Here is a 20,859-nt window from a genome sequence, read left to right on the forward strand (position 1 = left end):
CCCTCTCGATAATGCACATCACTATAAGCCTTGCAAGAAATGTAACTAATGAGTTAGTCACAGGAAGTAGCATTACGGAACGAGTAAAGAGACTTGCCGGTAACGAGATTGAACTAGGTATTGAGATACCGACGATCGAATCTCGGGCAAGTAACATACCGATGACAAAAGGAACAACGTATATCGTTATGCGGTTTGACCGATAAAGATCTTCATAGAATATGTCGGAACCAATATGAGCATCCAGGTTCCGCTATTGGTTATTGACCGGAGATGAGTCTCGGTCATGTCTACATAGTTCTCAAACCCGTAGGGTCCGCACGCTTAACGTTCGGTGACGATCGGTATTACGAGTTTATGTGTTTTGATGTACTGAAGGTAGTTCGGAGTCCCGGATTTGATCATGGACATGACGAGGAGTCTCGAAATGGTCGAGACATAAAGATCGATATATTGGAAGCCTATATTTGGACATCGGAACGGTTCCGAGTGGTTCGAGCATTTTTCTGGAGTACCGGGAGGTTACCGGAACCCCCCGGGGAGTATATGGGCCTTATTGGGCCTTAGTGGAATAGAGGAGAGGGAAGGGAAAGGAGGAAGGCGCGCCCCCCAATCCCAATCCGAATTGGGAGGGGGGCGGGCCCCCTTTCCTTCCTCCCTCTCTCCTCCTTCCTTCCTCTCCTACTCCTGCTTGGAAGGGCTCCTACTTCTACTAGGAAAGGGGGGAATCCTACTCCCGGAGGGACTATGACTCCCCCAGGGCGCGCCATAGAGAGGGTCGCCCCTCCCCCTCCTCCACTCCTTTATATACGGGGGAGGGGGCACCCCATGGACACACAAGTTGATCATTGATCTTTTAGCCGTGTGCGGTGCCCCCTCCACCATAATCCACCTCGGTTATATTGTAGCGGTGCTTAGGCGAAGCCCTGTTCCGGTAGCATCATCATCATCGTCATCACGTCGTCGTGCTGACGAAACTCTCCCTCGAAGCTCTACTGGATCGTGAGTTCACGGGACGTCACCGAGCTGAACGTGTGCAGATCATGGAGGTGCCGTACATTCGGTACTAGGGATCGATCGATCGTGAAGACGTACGACTACATCAACCGTATTGTCATAACGCTTCCTCTTATGGTCTACAAGGGTACATGGACGATTATCTCCCCTCTCGTTGCTATGCATCACCATGATATTGCGTGTGAGTAGGATTTTTTTGAAATTATTACGTTCCCCAACACAAGTATGTCACCACATCTTGTAGCTTGCATGAGAAAAGACCCACCTCAGCATTTAATTATGTATGTGAAGTAACTCACCTCAACATGCAAACATGCATGAGTATTGTCATTTTAATTATAATTTTATTTATTTTTAATAAATGTTTTTGTAGAAATTACAACTATACTATTATATATATAATCATATGTATTATACATTCCAATTATCATATTATTACTTCAAATATTCATGTTCTATAGAACCAAATCTAACTACTCCTTTTAGGTGTATAAGTCAATTTACGAAAACCAAATAATCCCAAAACACTTAGGCACGGTACATTAACTCCCACCTCGTTTCTTGTTTCATGACATATCAACCATTAAGAGATGTGGGTCGTGCATGCTTTCAATGACTTGAGACTACCAAACACGACATGCAGTGGTTAGTTCATTGCATGCAATGTTATTAATTAACAAAAAAATATCAAGTTCTCTCGTTTTTTCCTCTGTCTTGGTCGCGGTGCATAACCTAAGATGACTTATACACATTTCTACAACTATGTACGCGATATCAACAAGAATTCTGTTAATACATGACAGTTCTAGTCCGTCACTGATTAATGAAAAACTGTCATGGGTGCCTTTCCATGACGGACTTGAAATCCGTCATGTATATCGCGTTATAATTTGACATGGTAGCTTCCATGACAGTTCTTGGCCGTCATGGATCTACGCCAGGCCCGCCCAAGCCCAATCTTCTGTGACGGAACAAGCCGTCATGGACGTACGCCATGTTGGATTTTTGCTTGATCAATTGGAATGACATGGCAACCTACGTGGACACTACTGGACAATTATTTTTGTGTTTTTCTTCTTGAACCCACATCAGGTGGAGATAACAGGTTAATATTTTTGTTATCTATAAATTTCACGCCTAATATTCAAACAAAGCCATAAATAAAATTTAATTTTCACATGATAGCCAAACTTATTACAAGCACGGCAATGTTCAGATACCAAAAATACATATTTACATAGATAGCTCATCAAGTATTTACAAACATTATTACTACATCACTTTGCATTTTCTTGGAACAGATATGTAAAAGGAGTCTCTAAACAAAATTACTACATAACTTTGCATTTTTCTTGGAACCGATCTGAAAAAAGGAGCCTCTGATTTCTCTATGTCTTTCACTGTGTATTCGTTCTGAAAAAAGGAGCCTCTGATTTCTTGGAACCCGCACTAAACAAAGGCATAAAAAGCAAGTTAACTAGCATGTGGACAAATCTGGATAAGTGAAAAGAATTTTCAGCTAGCCAAATATGGATGCTCGGTACAAGTGTAGATACAAACTATGGTTGAACTATTTTAAGACGACTAAGCTTCAGGAACTATAGATATCTGACCGTACACCAGTTTCTAATAAGTACAACAGAGTAAAGTGCGGAAAAAGGTTTTTTTTTACGTGTCTAGATGTAGGTCTTTAGTGTAGAATCAGGAAATAAAAGATTATTGGGATAGTAGATCTAGTAATAACTTCCTGGCAAAAAAATTACAAGCATAAACTGCTACACTTTCTTTTATTTAAGTTGGCAATAAAAGATCAAAACTACATGAGGTAAAAAAATGCAACAATTGAAGTTTCGAAAACTAAACACTAAATAGCACTTGCTCACAAGATGCTTCTGGATACTCTGAAGTGGAACCACATGAACAAGCAATATAGAAACTTTGCATATTTTGGATCTGTAATAGATATCAAGAACCTTACAAAACCAGTGCCTGAAATATCAAATTCCAGATGAATACAAGAGCTATTCGAAGCCGGTTCCTGGAGTTCCTTCCGAACAACAACATTAGCCCTTAAAAATAAACAGCAAGACATTTGATCCTATATATACCTAAGAGAGTGATCACCACTACTTCTAATTATCCAACATGTGTGCTTTCACATCATCAAAATTTGTGTAGCGTTAGATTCACTAGCTTGATCCACTAGGATTCATCTAATCTATGCATGAGAATCCTCTACGATGCAACATGCCAACATGCATCAGTGCACTCTAAGTGAGTTTTAAATCACCTTGCATTTAGTTGTACCATGCCTAACTTTCATGTAAGATTATTTTTTTGCTTATGTAGAAATTTCTCACATAGTTTAAGTGGTGAAGACTGAATTAGTATTCTACACAATATTTAGAAACTATATATCCAGTTATGCGGCAACAAACGAGGTATGGTCCGGTTTAGACAAACAACAACCTAAAGCATGGCATGACTTCAAATCAACAAAAGACGCATGCAACATGGATGAGGTGAAAATATTACACAGATTTAAGATATCTTCATGGTAAACAGGCTAAAATAATCAACAGGTATTCCATAGTAAATCAAATAAAGCTTAAAATAATTGTCCATAAATCTATGAATTGTATGGTACAAAGGCATATCATAGTACAGCATACTGCCCAAAAATAAATATCAACTCGAAACCACATGTAAAAGAAATTTTAATAATTTAAACAATCCTTTTAAACATATACTGTATAAATGGAGTATTATGCTAGACTATGTTTGTCGCAAATATGTTTCATATTTTCTTTAATGTTTTACTCTCTCTTTCTTTTTTCTTTTTTGCTTAATCAGGTGCGCCTAGATCCGTATCCAAAAATCCACACCGCCTTATTCACGCTCTAAAATATGACGATACCCAAACCCTTCCCCCGCCGCCCCCCTCAATTCCCATCTCTTCCTCGCCGGAACACCGCGAGTTGGTCCCCGGAGCACAGATCCGCCGCCCGAATCGGCCGTGCGAGGTGAGCCTCGGAGCACTTTGACCTCCTCTCTCTTCTTGTCCAAAGACGCCGGAACACGGTACCGCCGCCGCGGGGGGGTCGCAAAACCACCATAGCTCACTATCCTCCTCTGTCCGCCCCAGGGTAAGCCCTCTCGCCGGAATCCGTCAGGCTCCATCCTTACATTTCCTCGTTCCCTTTTCAGAGATCGAAATCGGATCTGACGGAGCCCCGGCAGCCAGTCGCCATGCCGGACAGCGGAGGCACAACCGTGCTCGACGACCTCCCGGAGTGGATCCTTGTGGAAGAGATTTTCGTCCGTTTGCCGCCCAGGGACATCGTCCGCTGCCGAGCCGTCCGCAGGTGGTGGCGAAGTGCCACCTCCACCGACAAGTTCATGCTGGACCACCACCGCCGCCAGCCCTTCCTCCTGATCCTCAGCCACGTCGTTGAACCGCAGAAAACCAGCCTCATGTTATCCTTTGACACCGAAGCAGTCCAGCAACGGCTCTGCCCGGTCATCCGGACCTTATACTCCGGTATACTCGAGGCTACGTGTGATGGCCTCCTCATCGTCTCCCACGGAGCCACGGTGCATGAGTTCTTCAATCTGCAACCCGGTCACCTGCAAGTGTGCTCCCCTACGGACGCCTCGGAATCAACTGAACTATTACTACCAGATTGTCGGCTTCTATCGGCACCAACCATCCGGAGAGTACCGAGTCCTTTGGGTCTCTTGTCCGACATACAACACAAATCACAGAACTTTTTACTGCGTCATGTCGGTGGGATCCAATTATATAAGACAAATCGGACAAGGATGCGTCCCGCCGTTACGTGAGCAGCTTCCCGGTTCGTCTGGCTATCCGCCAATCGACCACCATGGCAGCTTGCACTGGACAATTGTAAGATACGACCGCTGTGATGCCGGCTACATAATGGTGTTCAAGACAGCAGATGAAACATTTCGGTTGATGTGTTGTCCTCCCCAGTTGCCCTCACAACAATTGCTGTTGGAGATAGATGGCACTCTTGCTTTGTGTGGCATCAGCAGTGATAGAGTCACCATAGATATTTGGGTGGTACAAGCCTATGATGCTGAAGCCTGGTCCTTCAAGCATCGGATTAATTTATCAGGGATGGATGAATCACCATTTGTTGACTTGAAGGTTCCTAGAATGGCTGTGCTCAGTGATGGTGAGCTGCTGATCCAGTTTGCTCCTACGCATGTGGTTCGCTATGACATCGATGGCAGATTTGTAGAATATGTGAAAAGCGAAGAGGACCAAGACAAGAACTTGTGGCTTACCAGGCATCGCCTCCAGGAGAGCCTTATTCCCCTTCCATTATCCAACGAGATGCAAGAAGGAGGTGCTGCAAGTGTGGAGCCTCCATTCTTCATAGGGCTATAGCCTTGCTTCATCTGATGGTTTGCAGCCCGGTGTGAGAATTATTCTAGATAACTATTGTCATTGTTCTTAGTTCTTCCTTTTAAAAGTACTAGTAGTAGAATGAAACACTTCGGATGATTCTGTATTCTCAAACTGCTTCTGTCCACATATTGTCACACCACATTTTTTCCTAGCAATTACACTGGCTGGTTGATCAACTGCCCTGAAATTGTACTAGTGTTGTGCAAATCGGAACACATACAGATTTTATCGATCCCTTCCCTTGTTTCCTTTTCCCGTTTCCAGAATAATTGGACAAACATGTGCTATGCTTACAGAGTTACAGTAAAAGAGCAAACGAAATTAGCAAATGATTCCCCACACTTCATTCTGTATCTTTGCATTAAAATTTTACTGTTGGAAAGGTTCTTACAAGATCTTCAAAATGTGTTTTTTGAGAAGCAGGTTCAGTGTGGGAAGAGCTTTAAGATTCCAAGGTATTTAGGGAACATGGTTTACATATAACAGAAGACAAAGACCAGAGTTTACTCAGCTGATAAATTATTTTTAGATTTTGTAGTGCTAGATCTTTAAGTAAATTTCATATTTTACCCTCTTTGGACTTCACGCGACTTCATTGCACAATGATAAGAACACCCACAGTTAAGAAAATATGAAAAGCTGGGTGCTGGGCCAAGCATATTTCACCCCTTACTTTGACCACCCTTGCAAATATTTCGTGTATAATAATACCGGGATCTACTTGCAGACACCATACGATGGATGCCATGTGCAAACTTCCTAAAATCTCAGGTGAACTATTAAACTTTTGAGGCATGACATTTATGCCCCGCGGCGACTGTTCTCTCGACGCTGGATGGTCTGTTATTTTCGTGTTCTTCATCCATCATATTCTGTAAATTTGTAGTCACATTTACTGTTTGGATCAGCAGCTGCAACTCTTCTTTTATGAAGCTATGAGAAACCTTGGAAATATATGTGGCATGTCAAAGTTACTCACCGAATCATGGTTTTGCTTCTTCTCCTTTTTTCAAAGGATCATTGTTTTTCTTTGGTTGCTACATGTGGATAGGGATGCAGGGCGGCGCCCGAACCCGTACGGCACCGTATACAAATTAGAAAATGTTAGTTCTAGCTAGGCTGTGATGCTATTAGACTAAATTGTACTAATTCAGCACTTTGGTGGGTCTACGCGGAACGCCGCTCTGCACCCCTACCTGTGGATGATGTAATGGATCAACAAAACATCTTTTTCTTTTTTACTTCAGCAGTAGCCGGATTTGTTAATTTGGAATAGTTAACGGAAAGTTGGGGCGAATGGTGATCAACTGAATAGACAATCTAATTATGATCAACTGTTAATTATGAGCAACTGAATAGACAATCTAATTCATATAGTGTTCGTCCTTTCTCTCTTTGGCCTACAGGTGTTGTATGCCGCCTATAATAAGTACAGGGAAAGATGGGGCGAATGGTGATTTCCTGAAACAGGAGGGAAGGAGACCTGAAACTAGAGCAACCTGTCTGATACAAACAGTGCCGTACTCGCATGGAATAACAAATTGGATCATAAAAATCAAAATAAACACACTCCAAATTTGTTAAACATAAAGTTGCTCACACCTCTCTAGGAAAACAAATTTTCAAGTTTTGTTTTAAGGTGAACTTTTAAAGTTCGATGACCAAATATATTTAAAAAATACAAAATATTGTTTGAGGAAAAAATATCAATATCTACAATACAGTATAAAAAATAATAAATTGAGAAAAAGCTCGATAGGCCAAACATAAGGAAAAGCACCGTTTTGATGAAGAGGCCACCATCAGGGCCCTCTTCCTGGTCTTCCTCTCAGAGGAGGAGACTTGAGGGGCGGATCCTATTCCGCGTGGAATAGTGATCAAATGCAGATCCCATTTAGGTTTTTCATGAGATTTCTAAAAAAAAGGTTTTCTCAGAAGGTATTGTTCCCTAGACCGGGTTTTTTCTGATGGTTTTTCATTTGGTTTTCCTTGGGCTTTTTTTCTTTTCCTTTTTCGTGTTTATTTTCCTTTCTTACTTTTAAAATTTATGAACATTTTTTAAATTTTGGGAACGTTTTTAAACATTTGAGAATAGTTTTTCGATTTAATGAACATTTTTAAATTTGTCATAATTTTAAAATTTTAAGAACATTCTTCATATTAATGAATACTTGTTTATATAAGGGAAATATTTTAAAATTTAGGAACATTTTCTAAAATTTAGAACACTTTTTTATGTCCTAGAACATTTTTAAAATTCATGAATATTTTTGGAATCTAGGAACATTTTTAAATTCATATTTTTGAAACTTATTCATGCACTTGCGGTTATGTTATATCCCAAGAGCGATGCCCAAACGTTTTCCTTTCATTTGTTTGGTATTCTTTGTGTTGTTGCCAGTTTTTTCAAGTTCCTTTTTTTTATTTTTTGGTTATTCGTTTATCTGGTTCCCTTTTTTTGTTTTTATATAAAAAAACTTCGTCCAAATATATTAACATGTGATCTAATTTCAAAGACCTCAACATCAGAAATCCAACGGTGAATATGGTCCGAGATTTGGACGCACGGTTAAAGAGATAAAATATTTAAAATAAACAAACCTATGAAAAAAGAAAAAAGCCTCCAAGGTTGCAAACACATGTCGTGCGCTACTTGTCGGTCCTGAGAAGGCAGTGAACTTTGCAAAGGGGTAATCCTTAGTTGGTGATTTTGTCTTCCTTCGGATGCTAACAACGTACTAAAAGCAAAATACTGTAAGCTATTCATTCCTTAAAGCTTGATGGCTAGGGCTAACTCTTCCCTCCAGGCTTCGTTGGTGAGCCCGTGGATTTGTCTCCTCTTTGTCTGCCACTCTGGCAGCTGGTGACGGGGAGGGAAATGTCGGTGCCTTCTCTCAATTTAGTAGTTTGTGGTTTTAGTCATTGCAAGTGCGGCGCTCCAGCGGATGATGCCGCTTCTTCGTCGAGTTTATCTTTCTGACTTCGACCCCCCTCGGGTTCGTCCATCTAGATGTAGTCGACGGGGTTTTGGTGTAGACTCCTGATGTCTCCTTAGGACGGTGAGGTTAGGATTTCTCGTCGTGTGGCGAGATTTAGTGTCAGATGCTTCAGATCTATTCAAGGGTCCAACGACGACTATTGTGGTTCCAGGTGCTGGTCCTTAGAGGCACGTGTACGAAAACTTCCCGCCTGTCATCGACAAGGTCAAACGCGACTCTGATAAAGGAGCGGCTACGTCGGCTCGTTCTGATGGCGGCGGCAGTGGTTGTTCAGCGGTCTTGGAATCTCACTCTAATTTTTATTATGTTTGAAGTGATTTGTATTTTATACTTTCGTGAACTTTGATACTCCCTCCGATCCATATTAATTGACACACACTTAGTAAAAAGTTATACTAAATATGCGTCAATTAATATGAGGGGGGTAATAGATTTTTTTTTTCTTTTGAAAAGAAAAACAGCGTGCAAACACACTTCCTAGCCATCCCAACTCCTCGAAAAGCACACCGCTGACCCAAAAAGCACAATCTTATCAGCTGGAGGCACTATCTGCCCCGAGAGCTTTGCTAGAGTTATGGGGTGATACTTACTGATTATAGTTACGGGCTGGTGGCGGCCTTATCTTATTGGATCACGTTGGGGCCCCAACCAGAAATCAGGGAGGAAGAGTTTAGCGTGGGCAGGACAGGTATGTCCGTACAGACGAGTCCATAGCTGATAGTCCGTAAGTGTAGGATTTTTGCTGCCCCGAAGTCAGTGGCCAAACCAAAGCCCCGCCAACTCCAACGCGTCCAAATCAGCCAGCATAGTGAGCGCCGGGTCGGTCAGCCCGGGCGTATAGAGCCAGTTGGAGGAGCCTGACCGAATCACGATTTTGTGACCGGTCAGGCCCGTCCACCTCCACCTGGACGATGCTCTAGCCATCCCAACTCCTCGAAAAGTACACCGCTGACCCAACGACACAGTCCTATCAACACGGAGCCGCTATCCTGCCCCGAAGTCAGTCGCCAAACCAAAGCCCCCGCCAACTCCCACGTACGCTCCGTCCAAATCAGCCAGCACGGCGGGCGAACGCGTAGCACACCACGCCCGGGGCCGGGTCTAGGCCGCTAAAAGGACACGCACGGATGCTTGCGGCTGCAGCAACGATGAAGCAACGCATCATCTTCATCTGCACTAGCCGCCTAGCCGGCTAGCAGAAGCCAACCAAACCGAACCGAAAGTGCAGCAGGAAAGGGGCGCGGCGGCGCGGCACACGGTGCGGATATCACACGATCATGGCGGTGACGGGTGCGCGGGTTGGTGGAGGCAGTTATGCGTCGGGTAAACGCGGGCGCGCACGGCACGGCACGGCACGGCTGGACCAGCCAGAAACAGCGGCCCCGCGTCCCCGCTGTCGCGCGACGACGGCTGTCGCCTCGTCGTCTCCTCCTGCCTGCTACGCCACGCCAACGACGCTCGGAATCGGAATTAAACCCCTCCCCCACCCCCACCCCCACCACCACCACCACCACGAACAGTTCGTAGTTCGTCTCTCTTCCTCCGCCCCCCCAGCTGCCGCCAGCCCGCCGTCCGCCCCTCCTCTCCCCCCCGCCTCGCCGCCGGAGCGCCGGAGGCCGACCCCGATCGCGGATCGCGGGCCCGCCGCACGTCACCAGCCCAGCCGCCCTCCCGGGTTGACCCCTCGCAGGTGACGCTCCTGCTCCTCCCCTCTTCCTCCCTTCCTTCCGCGCGGCGAGTTTGTGTAGTGGGAGAGACCTGCCGCTGTATGTGTGCATATGCTTCGCTAGATTTTTCTTTAACGGTACGGCGGAGTTGTGCTGTGTTAGAATTGAGATGGTCGGTCGGGCCGCGTCCCGAGTAGAAGCGAGGTGGCGGGGTTCTGGGGATTCGAGGGGCAGGAGGAGGCAGCGGATGGCGCTCGATTTTGGCCTGAATTTGGTGTGTGGGCGCACCAAGGGGATTTTAGCCGTGCGGCGCGCATTGGGGGACCGGACGACCGGCGGCGGGGTCAGCGGGGGAAGGGGGCTTCGCGCGCGACTGAGCCTACCGCCTTCACCTGCTGCTGCTTGTCATGGTTGATTGGGGGGCGTCGTCATTTCACTCTCGTCGCTTTGGTGCCCAACTTGGTCTGGTTCAGGGAGGTCTCGTCGTCTCCAATTTCCGCTTTCAGTTCAGACTTCCACTCTTGGATTGTAGTAATTGAGGTTCTGCACCACTGGTTCATCATCAGCTTATGTTAGAAACCGAAATGACAACGCAGACAATGTGCACTTGTAGTTTGGCCATCAGCATAAGGTTGCGCATAAACTGAAACAAACAGTCCAACAGAAATAGCACGAGATTGCCTTGCCTGCGCCGGTCTGTCTAAGCTTGGCTTGCTCTGCTTTGTTCTAGCATGTCCAACTTGGTGCCATCAAGCTACCCTGTTTCTCTTCGCCTCCATTTTCTGCTTTCAGTTCAGACTTCCAGAGCTGGATACTAACTGAGGTTTCTGCAGCAAGCACTGTTTCACCATCAGCTTATGGTAGAAACTGAAACTGAAAATGACAACGCATGAACGTGCACTCGTGGTTTGGCAATCGGCATGAGATTGCACATAGAGTCAACAGTGAAACAAAAAAGAGCATGGCCCATGTTATTAGTGAGTTTAGGACATGGATATATAAAAGCTTGCAGCTCATCACGTGTTCGTATCGAAAACCGTGGAAAGAACCAAAGGCACAACACGGCGCTGAGTGTTTACTTGTGGGACTGATTGTCAAAACTTGGTGCCAGCCTCTTCTCCATTTCCCAGTCAGTGCATATGTAAAACTTTGACCTATCATGAATTGCCTACAATTTATGTAGGAGTAATAGTTTTTGTCACTCTGATACTTTCATGCTGGCTATGAGTGTCCTGATTGAGATTGCTACTCTTGTAAGCATTTGTATTGATGCCAGAATGTTCTTGTATTTCCCCATTTTTCTTAGGAACCAGAGGCAGATAGATAGGAAGAAGTAAAATAGAAGGAGGTCATTATGCGTCGGTGGTTTTGTTGCAGCCAGTTTCATGCTTCATATCGTGAACATGAACATGAATTTCCTTCCAGCCCGGATGAGAAAGAAGGTACCCCTCCTCCTTTTTGCCTTCTGCTGTCTCGTAATTAATCAGCTTATATTCAAGCTTATTGATTTGAGGCCTATGTTCGATACTCATAATACCACCTGGAAATGGGTTTGAAACTCTTGTGCAAACTCAAGTTTTAGTTGCTGGATTTGAATGTAGTTGTTTTGGGTTCTCCAGAATCATCTTGTTCGCTTTCAGTTTATTTAATGTATCCATGATATCAGGATGTGCTTTGGAACATCACATAGTGTTTCCTCAACAATAAATTCTTCTAGTAACTTAACATCCATGTTGAAAAAAATTTGCAGTATCTCCACCCAGCATGTATTGACAATCTTTTGCTATTGAGTAGCAGAACAAGTTAGCATGAGCACCAAAATGGATATAGGATTTTAACGTTACAAGTGAGGGAAACATGGATAAGAAGGTGAAACCATGCTCTTTCACTTCAAGTTAGTGCATTGTCAGCATAGTCATCTGTCAACACCGTTTCAGATTATCTTACCTATCAGCTGAACCCTGTAATGTACGGACTAGGTATTTATTTCATTATAAATGAATGTTTATCAGAAGGGATTGTGTTGTGCATCTGATTGCTTTCTAGTTATCCTCTGTTTTCCTGTTGTGCTTTTGTTATTGGGGCCTAATGTTGTTTGTAAAACACATGGTTAACAGGAAATGGTTTTGATTCCAAAAGTGATCCAACAAAGGCACCTCCTCCCATTGAAATACCTGAATTGTCACTTGATGAACTGAAAGAAAAGACCGACAACTTTGGGTCAAAAGCTTTGATTGGTGAAGGATCGTACGGGAGAGTGTATTATGCTATTCTAGACAGCGGAAAACATCTTGCTGTTAAAAAGCTTGATACCTCAGCAGACCCTGAGCCTGATAACGAATTTCTGACACAGGTACTGAGTAATAACCATCTTTTGTTAGTTATGATAGCTTTATCTGCTAGTACTTTTTGTATGACTACAATCCTCAATTCTTGAACTTATTTTCCTCTTTTGGTTGTAGCTCTCGATTGTGTCGAGATTAAAGCATGAAAATTTTGTGGAAATGCTTGGCTACTGTGTGGAAGGAAATCAACGTCTGGTGGCCTATGAATTTGCTACGATGGGTTCTCTACATGATATTTTGCATGGTATGCTTGCTATGTTATGCAATCTGTTAGCCTGTGTCTTCATGAGGTCCTCATGATCAAAACAGTTCATGTGGCATGGTGGTCTGATCTACTCTGACGTCTTTTCTGCTTTTTTATTTTTACATACAAAAGGAAGAAAAGGTGTCCCTGGTGCACAGCCTGGCCCAGCACTTGACTGGATGCAGCGAGTCAAAATTGCTATAGATGCTGCTAAAGGGCTAGCATATCTTCATGAGAAGGTTCAACCTTCGATAGTCCATCGGGACATACGGTCTAGCAATGTACTTCTATTTGAGGACTACAGAGCGAAAGTTGCAGATTTCAATCTTTCAAACCAGTCTCCTGATATGGCTGCTCGTTTGCATTCCACCCGTGTCCTTGGAACCTTCGGCTATCATGCTCCTGAGTAATTACTAAACTTGAATACTTGCACATTAAATATATTTGCACTTTTTTTGTTTCAAGATTTTGAGATATCCCCACATAATTATTATTATAAGATACTCCCTCTGTCCCAGAATATAAGAACGTTTTTGACACTATGCTAATGTTAAAAATGTTCTTATATTTTGGGATGGAGGGAGTACCTGTTTATTCCATTTTATGTTAGGCACCAATGATAGGATTGTAGCATTAGTCAGACGACCTTCATTATAGCTAAACAAGTTGAATGAATAGCTGTAGTTCCACCAGTTCTTTAGTTTTTTATATGCAGATCTGCCACTGCACTACCTTTTGTTAATTATTACTGTATATTCTTTCTTGCTTTGTTTAAGAAGTGCCCTTCCTTGACAATGCAGGTATGCCATGACTGGCCAGCTAACTCAGAAAAGTGATGTATATAGCTTTGGAGTTGTTCTTTTAGAGCTTCTAACAGGAAGGAAACCAGTAGATCATACAATGCCTAGAGGCCAGCAGAGTCTGGTTACATGGGTACGTATTTGGTTCCTAACAATCTGACAGTACTATATTTTGCCAACTAAAACTTAATGGTACAGAGAACTGCTTAATTTATAATATTGTTCTACATAATACAATGAGAGCATGCGTTAGCAACAAGAGTAGGGCATTAACAACGACGTAGTCAACGGTTTGAACTTCAGAGATGCTCATACTATACTGCAATATCATGTAAACAAGCATAGAAAATGGGAGGAATTTGAATCAAAAATTACTGTTCTTGATCTATGTCCTCCGGTTCAGAGTGCTTACTATATTTAGTGCTGCTTTGTGTTCCTGTACTATCGATTTACATAGCGAAACTATTCTAAGTTGTCTGATTGGAGTAGGGCGTTTTGGAGCTCGGCCTCCATGGAGGCCGGATTTTTTGAAAATTTCAAAATTCGCATTTTTCAATTTCAAAAAAATCTGAAAAAAATCATACAAGTAAACAAGGATGCTATGTGTAAGTATGTAAAATTTGAGGATGAAATACCCTAAAATGCGATCTGTGCAAAAAAGACAAATTCATGGACTTTGAGGATGAATAGTGCTCCTACTAAAAAGCCTCAGATTTGTTCTTTTTGTGTAGCACTCATTTTAAGGTGTTTCGTCCTGAAAATTTACACACACATGCTTTATGTCTCTAAGTATGTGTGTATTTTTTTTCAAAAAAATTTGAAACGTGAAAATTTGAATTTTGATCAAGTCAAACTGGTCTGATTTGGACATTTCTGATTGGTTCCTGCTACTTTCTGTGGACACAGGCAACACCTCGTTTGACTGAGGATACAGTGAAGCAATGTATCGACCCAAGGTTGAAGGGCGAGTGTCCCCCAAAAGGCGTTGCCAAGGTCTGCCTCTCTTCTTCCCTCCCTTAAATGTTGCATGCTCCCTCTCTTACATGGTCATTAGCTAAGAAACAGCTCGAGACAAATTTGAACACTGAATGTTTCATCTGCTGTGGAATGCAGCTTGCGGCGGTGGCAGCCCTCTGCGTGCAGTACGAATCGGAGTTCAGACCCAGCATGAGCATCGTCGTCAAGGCACTGTCCCCCCTTCTTCAGCAGAAACCTCAAGCTCCACCAGCCGCCGCTCCTAACACAACGACTTCAGACGCCTGACCTGTCCAGCTCAACAAGGATGTATGTAAAGAATGAGTGCTAAGACGCATGTCCTGGCGTGTGCGTTGTTTTGCTTTTACCGAGAGTACCGTTGCTAAGTTCAAGAACGGGGCTGTGTGGTTCTGCCGAGTGATGTGCTCTTGCTGCATTGGTTGGCGATCACCATAATAAGCTCTGTTCTGGGTCGTATATATATGCTGTGACTTGGGAACTTGGGAAGGTTGTAGTTGGTCCGCGGCTTGATGTTTCTGGGTTTGCCATTGTGATTTTGAGCTGACACCCATTGATTTGTATAATCTGCTGAACTCGAAGTTGGTGTGAGAAGTGAGAAATGGTAACATTATTGTCCATTTTTGTTACCTGCTTGCCTGATCAAAATTATGTGAGACTTGGTACTACTACTGCTTGTTGGCCTCTTGGGTAGGCAATTTTCCGCAGAAGTTGCGGAGAATTTTATGCTTTTGTATCGATCTCGTGTAGATGGATTGAATTTATCCGTGTACCTGTGATGCCTTGTAATGCCGGTGTCTGGTGAGATGATAGTGCAATACATGCGTAAATTGAATTTGGCAGCTTGTACTGTTGGACTCGCCAAAATAAGAAGTTCGTTCTTCGCAGAAAAAAAAAATCGTTTGGAGTTCGAACTGCTGGCCTACTGCCTACTTTGGTCTGGTTGCCACGCTGTGAACACCACACCGCTGCACCGACCGAGCCAACCTGCCGATCCGGTCCAGTCCGGCCCATCTCTTCCCCTGGCCCTCCTGCGCAGCCGCGGCCCCCAGCTCGCCCTCTCTCTCTCTCTCCCACCGGCGGCGCAGGTTGGTCGGCAGGTAGCGGTCGGCGGCGTCGGCGGCGAGATGAGAGTCGGCGTCGGCGGGAGCGCAGGCGCGGTGTTCTACGCGGACAAGTACCACCCGATCCAGGCGGGCAGCATCGACGGCACGGACGTCGCCCCCCACGACAACGCCGTCCTCCGCGCCCTCCTCTGCTCCACCGCCGGCCTCTGTGCGTCCTCTCCGCCCCGCTCCCCCTCCTCTCCCCCCGTTCCGCTCTTCACCCATTCGCGCATCAACGCTGCGCGGCTCACTCACTCTGTATCTGTTGTTTCCCCCCTGCCCCCCTCTTTCTCTAGATGATCCATTCGGGGACCCCAAGGCCGCCGGCGACCCCTACTGCACGGTTTTCGTCGGCCACCTCTCCCGCCTCACCGACGACGACACGGTCCGGAAGGTGCGCGTCTCTCTCGTCTCTTTTGCTGCTGGTGTGTTGGGTTTGATGCTGTGACCTCCCTGTCTGACGGTCGGAGCTGCTGTTTCGTCTGTTCCCTGTGTGGAGCAGGCCATGGGCAGGTACGGAAAAGTGAAGAGCATGCGGCTGGTGCGGGATATTGGTGAGTTGAGCATTTTGTTCCTCGATTTTTTTCAGTGTTAGTCGAGAGCGAACCTTGCTTTTGCAGAGCATGTTACCGTTCCAGTGAAAATAGCATCAGTAACTTCATCTCGATTGCAATTGCAGTGAGCACAGCGTTGAACAATGCGCTAAGAATGGGGAGTTTTCTATTCTTAATAATCTTAGAAATATAGCATGAGTTTTCAGTTTTTCAGATCAACTACTAGCTATGTCGCAGCATTGCTTCAGTTGTTCTTGCCAGTAGACAATAAACATCATTGCTTCATTTTGTGGCTTTAGTTTGTACTGATCATGCTATGTATTTGCCTTCTGCAACTCTAGTTTGTATTGATCATGCTATTTATTTGCAGTTACTGGTGCTTCCCGTGGTTATGCGTTTGTAGAGTATGAAACAGACAAAGAGATGCGCCGTGCCTATGAGGTATTGGCTGCACAATGTTTTCAGGTTCCTTTGCCTGTTTGTTTGCTACTACTGTCTTCTAGGTATATGTGAAATCTAAAGGAAAACTATTCCAGGATGCACACCATTCCATTATTGATGGCAGTGAAGTGATCGTAGACTACTATAGGCAGCAACTTATGCCTGGATGGATACCAAGGAGGCTAGGTATGTGACCCTGCTGAAGTGTAATATAGAAGGCAGAATACTTGAGATCATCTTCATGCTACTTTGAATTGTCATTTTATAGGAGGAGGACTTGGAGGGAAGAAAGAGTCTGGCCAGCTTCGGTTTGGAGGTCGAGAGAGGCCATTTCGTGCTCCCTTGTATGAACCCAAGCATATCTATTAATACATTTCAATATTTCTTACTAGAAGAGCCTTGACACTTGGGCGAATTGCATTTTGGAGTTTTTGGGCATGCAGTAACAATGTGCACTTCTATAAAACACAGGCGGCCGATTCCTTATGATGAACTCAAAAAGCTCGGGATCCCACCACCACCTGAGGGACGGTATATGACACGTTTTGAGGTATTTTTTTTACTTTGCCACTCTTACCTTGTACTCCCTCCGTTCCGAATTACTCGTCGCAGAAATGGATGTATCTAGATGTATTTTAGTTCTAGATACATCCATTTCTGCGACGAGTAATTTGGAACGGAGGGAGTACTTCTGAAGGGGGATGTTGTTTAATTTTACGAGGTATTACCACTAAAATGTTCTAAGATTAACCCTGTTAGAAATGTGAACATGTCAATTTAATCTTTAAATGGTAAAAGATGCAAAGAGTAAATTCATGATATTTCCAGAGAAAACATTTATGCATAAAAATTACAAAGAGAGAGTAAAACTGTTATTATCTTGAAATATTAAGAAGAAAGGGGTAATACTTCTTGTATGTACTTTTAGCCCACATATTCACCCATTGTTGTCATTATTGAACCTACATGAGGACATGAGGAGAACTGGAAAGTTAACCATTGCATTTGTTTGTTCTCACAAAGCAGACTGGATTTTTATTCACTCTGCTGTGCTATGATATGCCTTACATTTACATTCATGTGTGCTGTAATTGGGGTATGGTTTAGTTATTCCATGCCTGCTTACTGCCATGGAGTGGAGTGGAATAACGCTGTCAACTCCCACCATCACAGGTTCCCCCACCACCTAGACGAAAAGGAGGCAATGTTGACAGGGAAGAGTCGCCACCTCCTAGGAGAATATCCAAGGACAGGGCTGATAGCACCTACAGAAGGCAGAGAAGTCCAACTGAAGACGAAAGCAGCCCACGCAGGCGCAAAAGCAGCCATGACCACAGGGAAGAATCGCAAAGGAGGATGAGGTCATCTAGGGAGGCAAGCACCTACAGCAGGCAGAGAAGCCCAACTGGAGACGGCGGCGACCATCACAAGCAAAAAGGCCACCGAGAGCAGGGCGATATCAGCAGCTATGATAGGCATGTAAGCCCAGCCGAAGACGACGGCGGTCATCACCGCAAGCGAAGAAGAAGCCGAGAGCCTGGAGATATCAGGAGGAGCCACAGTAGGTGGAGAAGCCCAACTGAAGACGATGCCGGTCGCCGCAAGCGAAGAAAAAGCCGAGAGCTTGGAGATACCAGCAGCCACAGCAGGCATAGAAGCCCAGCCGAATACGACGGCCGCGGTCATCACAAGCGGAGGAAGAGCCGAGAGCCAGGAGAGGTGTCGCCTGGCACGGAGGATGGCAGTGCCAGAAGAGGTGGAACCTCTGCTGAAGCAGACCACAGCCCTCGTCATCGATCTCATCGGGAGCAGAGGCATCATGGCGGCAGCAGCCGTTCCCGCCACGGCGACCGTACTCGCTCCAGGAGATCCGAGAGCCGAGATTATAGTCAGTAGATGTCTGTCATTTCCGCGGTGTGAGAAACAAATGGATCCCTCGCCTATGTGCTGCTCGCTTGATTTGATGAGGTTCGTCGCCGCCATGTGTAGGCTCTGTTCCGTTGCCGGGTGTTTGTCTTGCCAGGCGACACCGCCCGCCGTATGTGTTGGATCCACAGTTGGTTCTTGAGCAGCTGGGATAGTTCTAATTCTAGCTCTGGTAATTCAGATTGGATCCCTGGCTGTAAGTATAGCTTGCAATTTTATGAAACGATCTTGGTATAGACGTTGCTTGAATAATTTTGATTTGATGACCCTGACTACAGTGTGGTACTAGCATTTGTTCCGATTAACAGATCTTGGTATCGATACATAGGCATCGTCTGAATAAAATTTATATCTCCGGACGATGCTGTCCAAGCGCCAAGCTAAATCAGCACTTCAGTCCGGTCTCTAGCAGCAAACTTTCAGGTTGCTTACTCTCGGAAGGCAAAACTGAAGTGTGTCTAAACCGATCAAGGGATATGTGAAATTGGATGCTGAAGCCGCTTTTGACTCTGATTCTCTTCAAGGTGTAATTGGTGCAATACTGAGAGATGATAGAGGTACCCTCATAGCAACAATGAATGAGAAACTTGATGTTTGTGTGGATGCTTTTATGGCAGAACCTATGGCGCTGGGATTTGGTTTGAATCTAGCTCAATCTGTCAGCCGTAACCGAATGATAATCAACTCTGATAACGCGGATGTAATCACAACTATGCATGAAGGAGGTTCGTTTGCTGGTCTTGCGGGTTGCGGCAGCTGTCTTTGAAGACTGTTATCACATGTCCACGGATTTTTCTCATGTAATCTATGAACATTGTCCTGGAGAAGCTAATGTAATAGCCCATGAATTAACCTTCATGGCAACAGTGATGTAACTATTGTGACCAATGAATAATGAGGGATTTGAATGTAAGAAAAAGAGAACAATGTTGTGTGTGCCACAATTTTTTTGCCACACAATTGACTCATTCTCTCTCCATCCCTAAAAAAGGTCACTCAGACGTCAGGAGCTATCCTTTTTTTAGCTTGGAACACTACAGTTCCACTCATTACTCAGGCACAGCGAGATCACTGGCCACCAAGAAGCTTACATCCGCTGGCACTCAACAAAGAGAAACAAGTAACAAGGTAGGGTTCTTACCAAATCCCAAAGAGAGGTGATGGCTTGATGATCTATGATGAGATCCTTCTCCCAAGATGCAGGTCTTGTGATATAGAGAGATCCTTCTCCCAAGATGGAGGTCTTGTTCCTCTAGAAAGAGGTACAAGGAGCAAAGATCTCTCAATTTAGTCTAGTATAATTTGCTGACCCTATTTCTGAGCTAGGAGAGGAGAACTTATAGTCTAGGGGCGAGAGAGGAATACAAGGGTCATGGCCCTACACTCCGCGCACAGGCATGCCGTTAGTACCGGGGTGGTGCAAGTAGTACCGGGGTGGTGCAGGTAGTACCGCGGTGAGGGCCAATAGTAACGGCCACATGGCGGTTGTTTGTGTTGGAGCACTCGACCAGTAGTTCCAGTGTCAGGGTCGTAAGTATTGCTAATTCGAGGATAGGTGGTAGTTCCGTGCTAGCGCTAGTGAAGTGCCGCTTGCAAGTCAGAGGGTTCCGGGGTCGGCCAGTAGTGAAGTGGTAGAAGGCGCGGAAGTTTCGATGGCACTGAGGCAAGTAGTACGGGCCAGGGGAGCGACCGTACTACTTTGCGGCAGGTGTGGTAGTACCGCTAGGAGGGTTGATAGTACCACCTGCTTTAGGACTTGGCTCCTTCTCTTCTTCTTCTCGGTATTCCTCTTCCTCCATGGCTTGGCCTTTCTCCCTAGCTTCTCCATGGTCGCTCCCGTGTACTTGAGTATTCACAACGTCTTCGCTTTAGGTAAGTAGTATGTCTCAAGTGAAGTGAAAGCTAGTTCAAAGAGGAGCGAGTTAACCTCTTCTTGTATGGCGCTTGCACATGCTCTAATCATTGGTCCATATGGAGATTGGGGTGTTGGTGTAGAATCCATGGGGATGACCATTGGTTCCAAAATCGAGTTTTGCGCCCCGACCTTCGATCTAGAACTTTTTTCATGATGAATAGTACTCCCCCTCCCCGACTGGCACTACTGCCCCCACCCACCCGGTACTTCCGACCCCCACAAATGGTACTTCCATTTCACACCAGGACCAGTACTATCGCCCCTGATAATTTCATCCTCGGTTGATTCACCGTTTTGGCCATAACTTCTTCATTTGCACTCCAATTTGAGCGCTCTTGGGATCGCTTTGAAGCTACTGATGTGCCCGAGGCTCTCGCATAGGTATCCACACCATTTGAGAAAACAATTTTTCATCGA

At 44.8% G+C, this 20,859-nt stretch overlaps 3 protein-coding genes across 3 annotated transcripts; all 3 read left to right on the forward strand.

Annotated features, from left to right (window-relative positions):
- The first annotated feature begins 3,959 nt into the window (after positions 1-3,959).
- Positions 3,960-5,646, forward strand: LOC119297640. Its single transcript, XM_037575353.1, has 2 exons — positions 3,960-4,040; positions 4,225-5,646. The coding sequence occupies exon 2, from the start codon at positions 4,580-4,582 to the stop codon at positions 5,429-5,431; it is 852 nt and encodes a 283-aa protein (XP_037431250.1). The 5' UTR covers positions 3,960-4,040; positions 4,225-4,579; the 3' UTR covers positions 5,432-5,646.
- A 4,334-nt stretch (positions 5,647-9,980) lies between these two features.
- On the forward strand, positions 9,981-15,168 carry LOC119302280 (PTI1-like tyrosine-protein kinase 3). The gene is made up of 8 exons (XM_037579318.1): positions 9,981-10,141; positions 11,425-11,560; positions 12,236-12,471; positions 12,581-12,707; positions 12,840-13,113; positions 13,508-13,640; positions 14,414-14,500; positions 14,621-15,168. Exons 2-8 carry the CDS (start codon positions 11,473-11,475, stop codon positions 14,768-14,770), a joined length of 1,095 nt encoding a protein of 364 aa, XP_037435215.1. The 5' UTR covers positions 9,981-10,141; positions 11,425-11,472; the 3' UTR covers positions 14,771-15,168.
- A 312-nt stretch (positions 15,169-15,480) lies between these two features.
- Positions 15,481-18,818, forward strand: LOC119302281 (U11/U12 small nuclear ribonucleoprotein 35 kDa protein-like). The gene is made up of 8 exons (XM_037579319.1): positions 15,481-15,775; positions 15,903-16,000; positions 16,109-16,160; positions 16,531-16,601; positions 16,697-16,787; positions 16,870-16,945; positions 17,073-17,151; positions 17,775-18,818. Exons 1-8 carry the CDS (start codon positions 15,628-15,630, stop codon positions 18,495-18,497), a joined length of 1,338 nt encoding a protein of 445 aa, XP_037435216.1. The 5' UTR covers positions 15,481-15,627; the 3' UTR covers positions 18,498-18,818.
- The last annotated feature ends 2,041 nt before the right edge of the window (positions 18,819-20,859 follow it).

This window comes from Triticum dicoccoides, chromosome 5A (assembly GCF_002162155.2).
Source record: "Triticum dicoccoides isolate Atlit2015 ecotype Zavitan chromosome 5A, WEW_v2.0, whole genome shotgun sequence".
NCBI lineage: Eukaryota > Viridiplantae > Streptophyta > Magnoliopsida > Poales > Poaceae > Triticum > Triticum dicoccoides.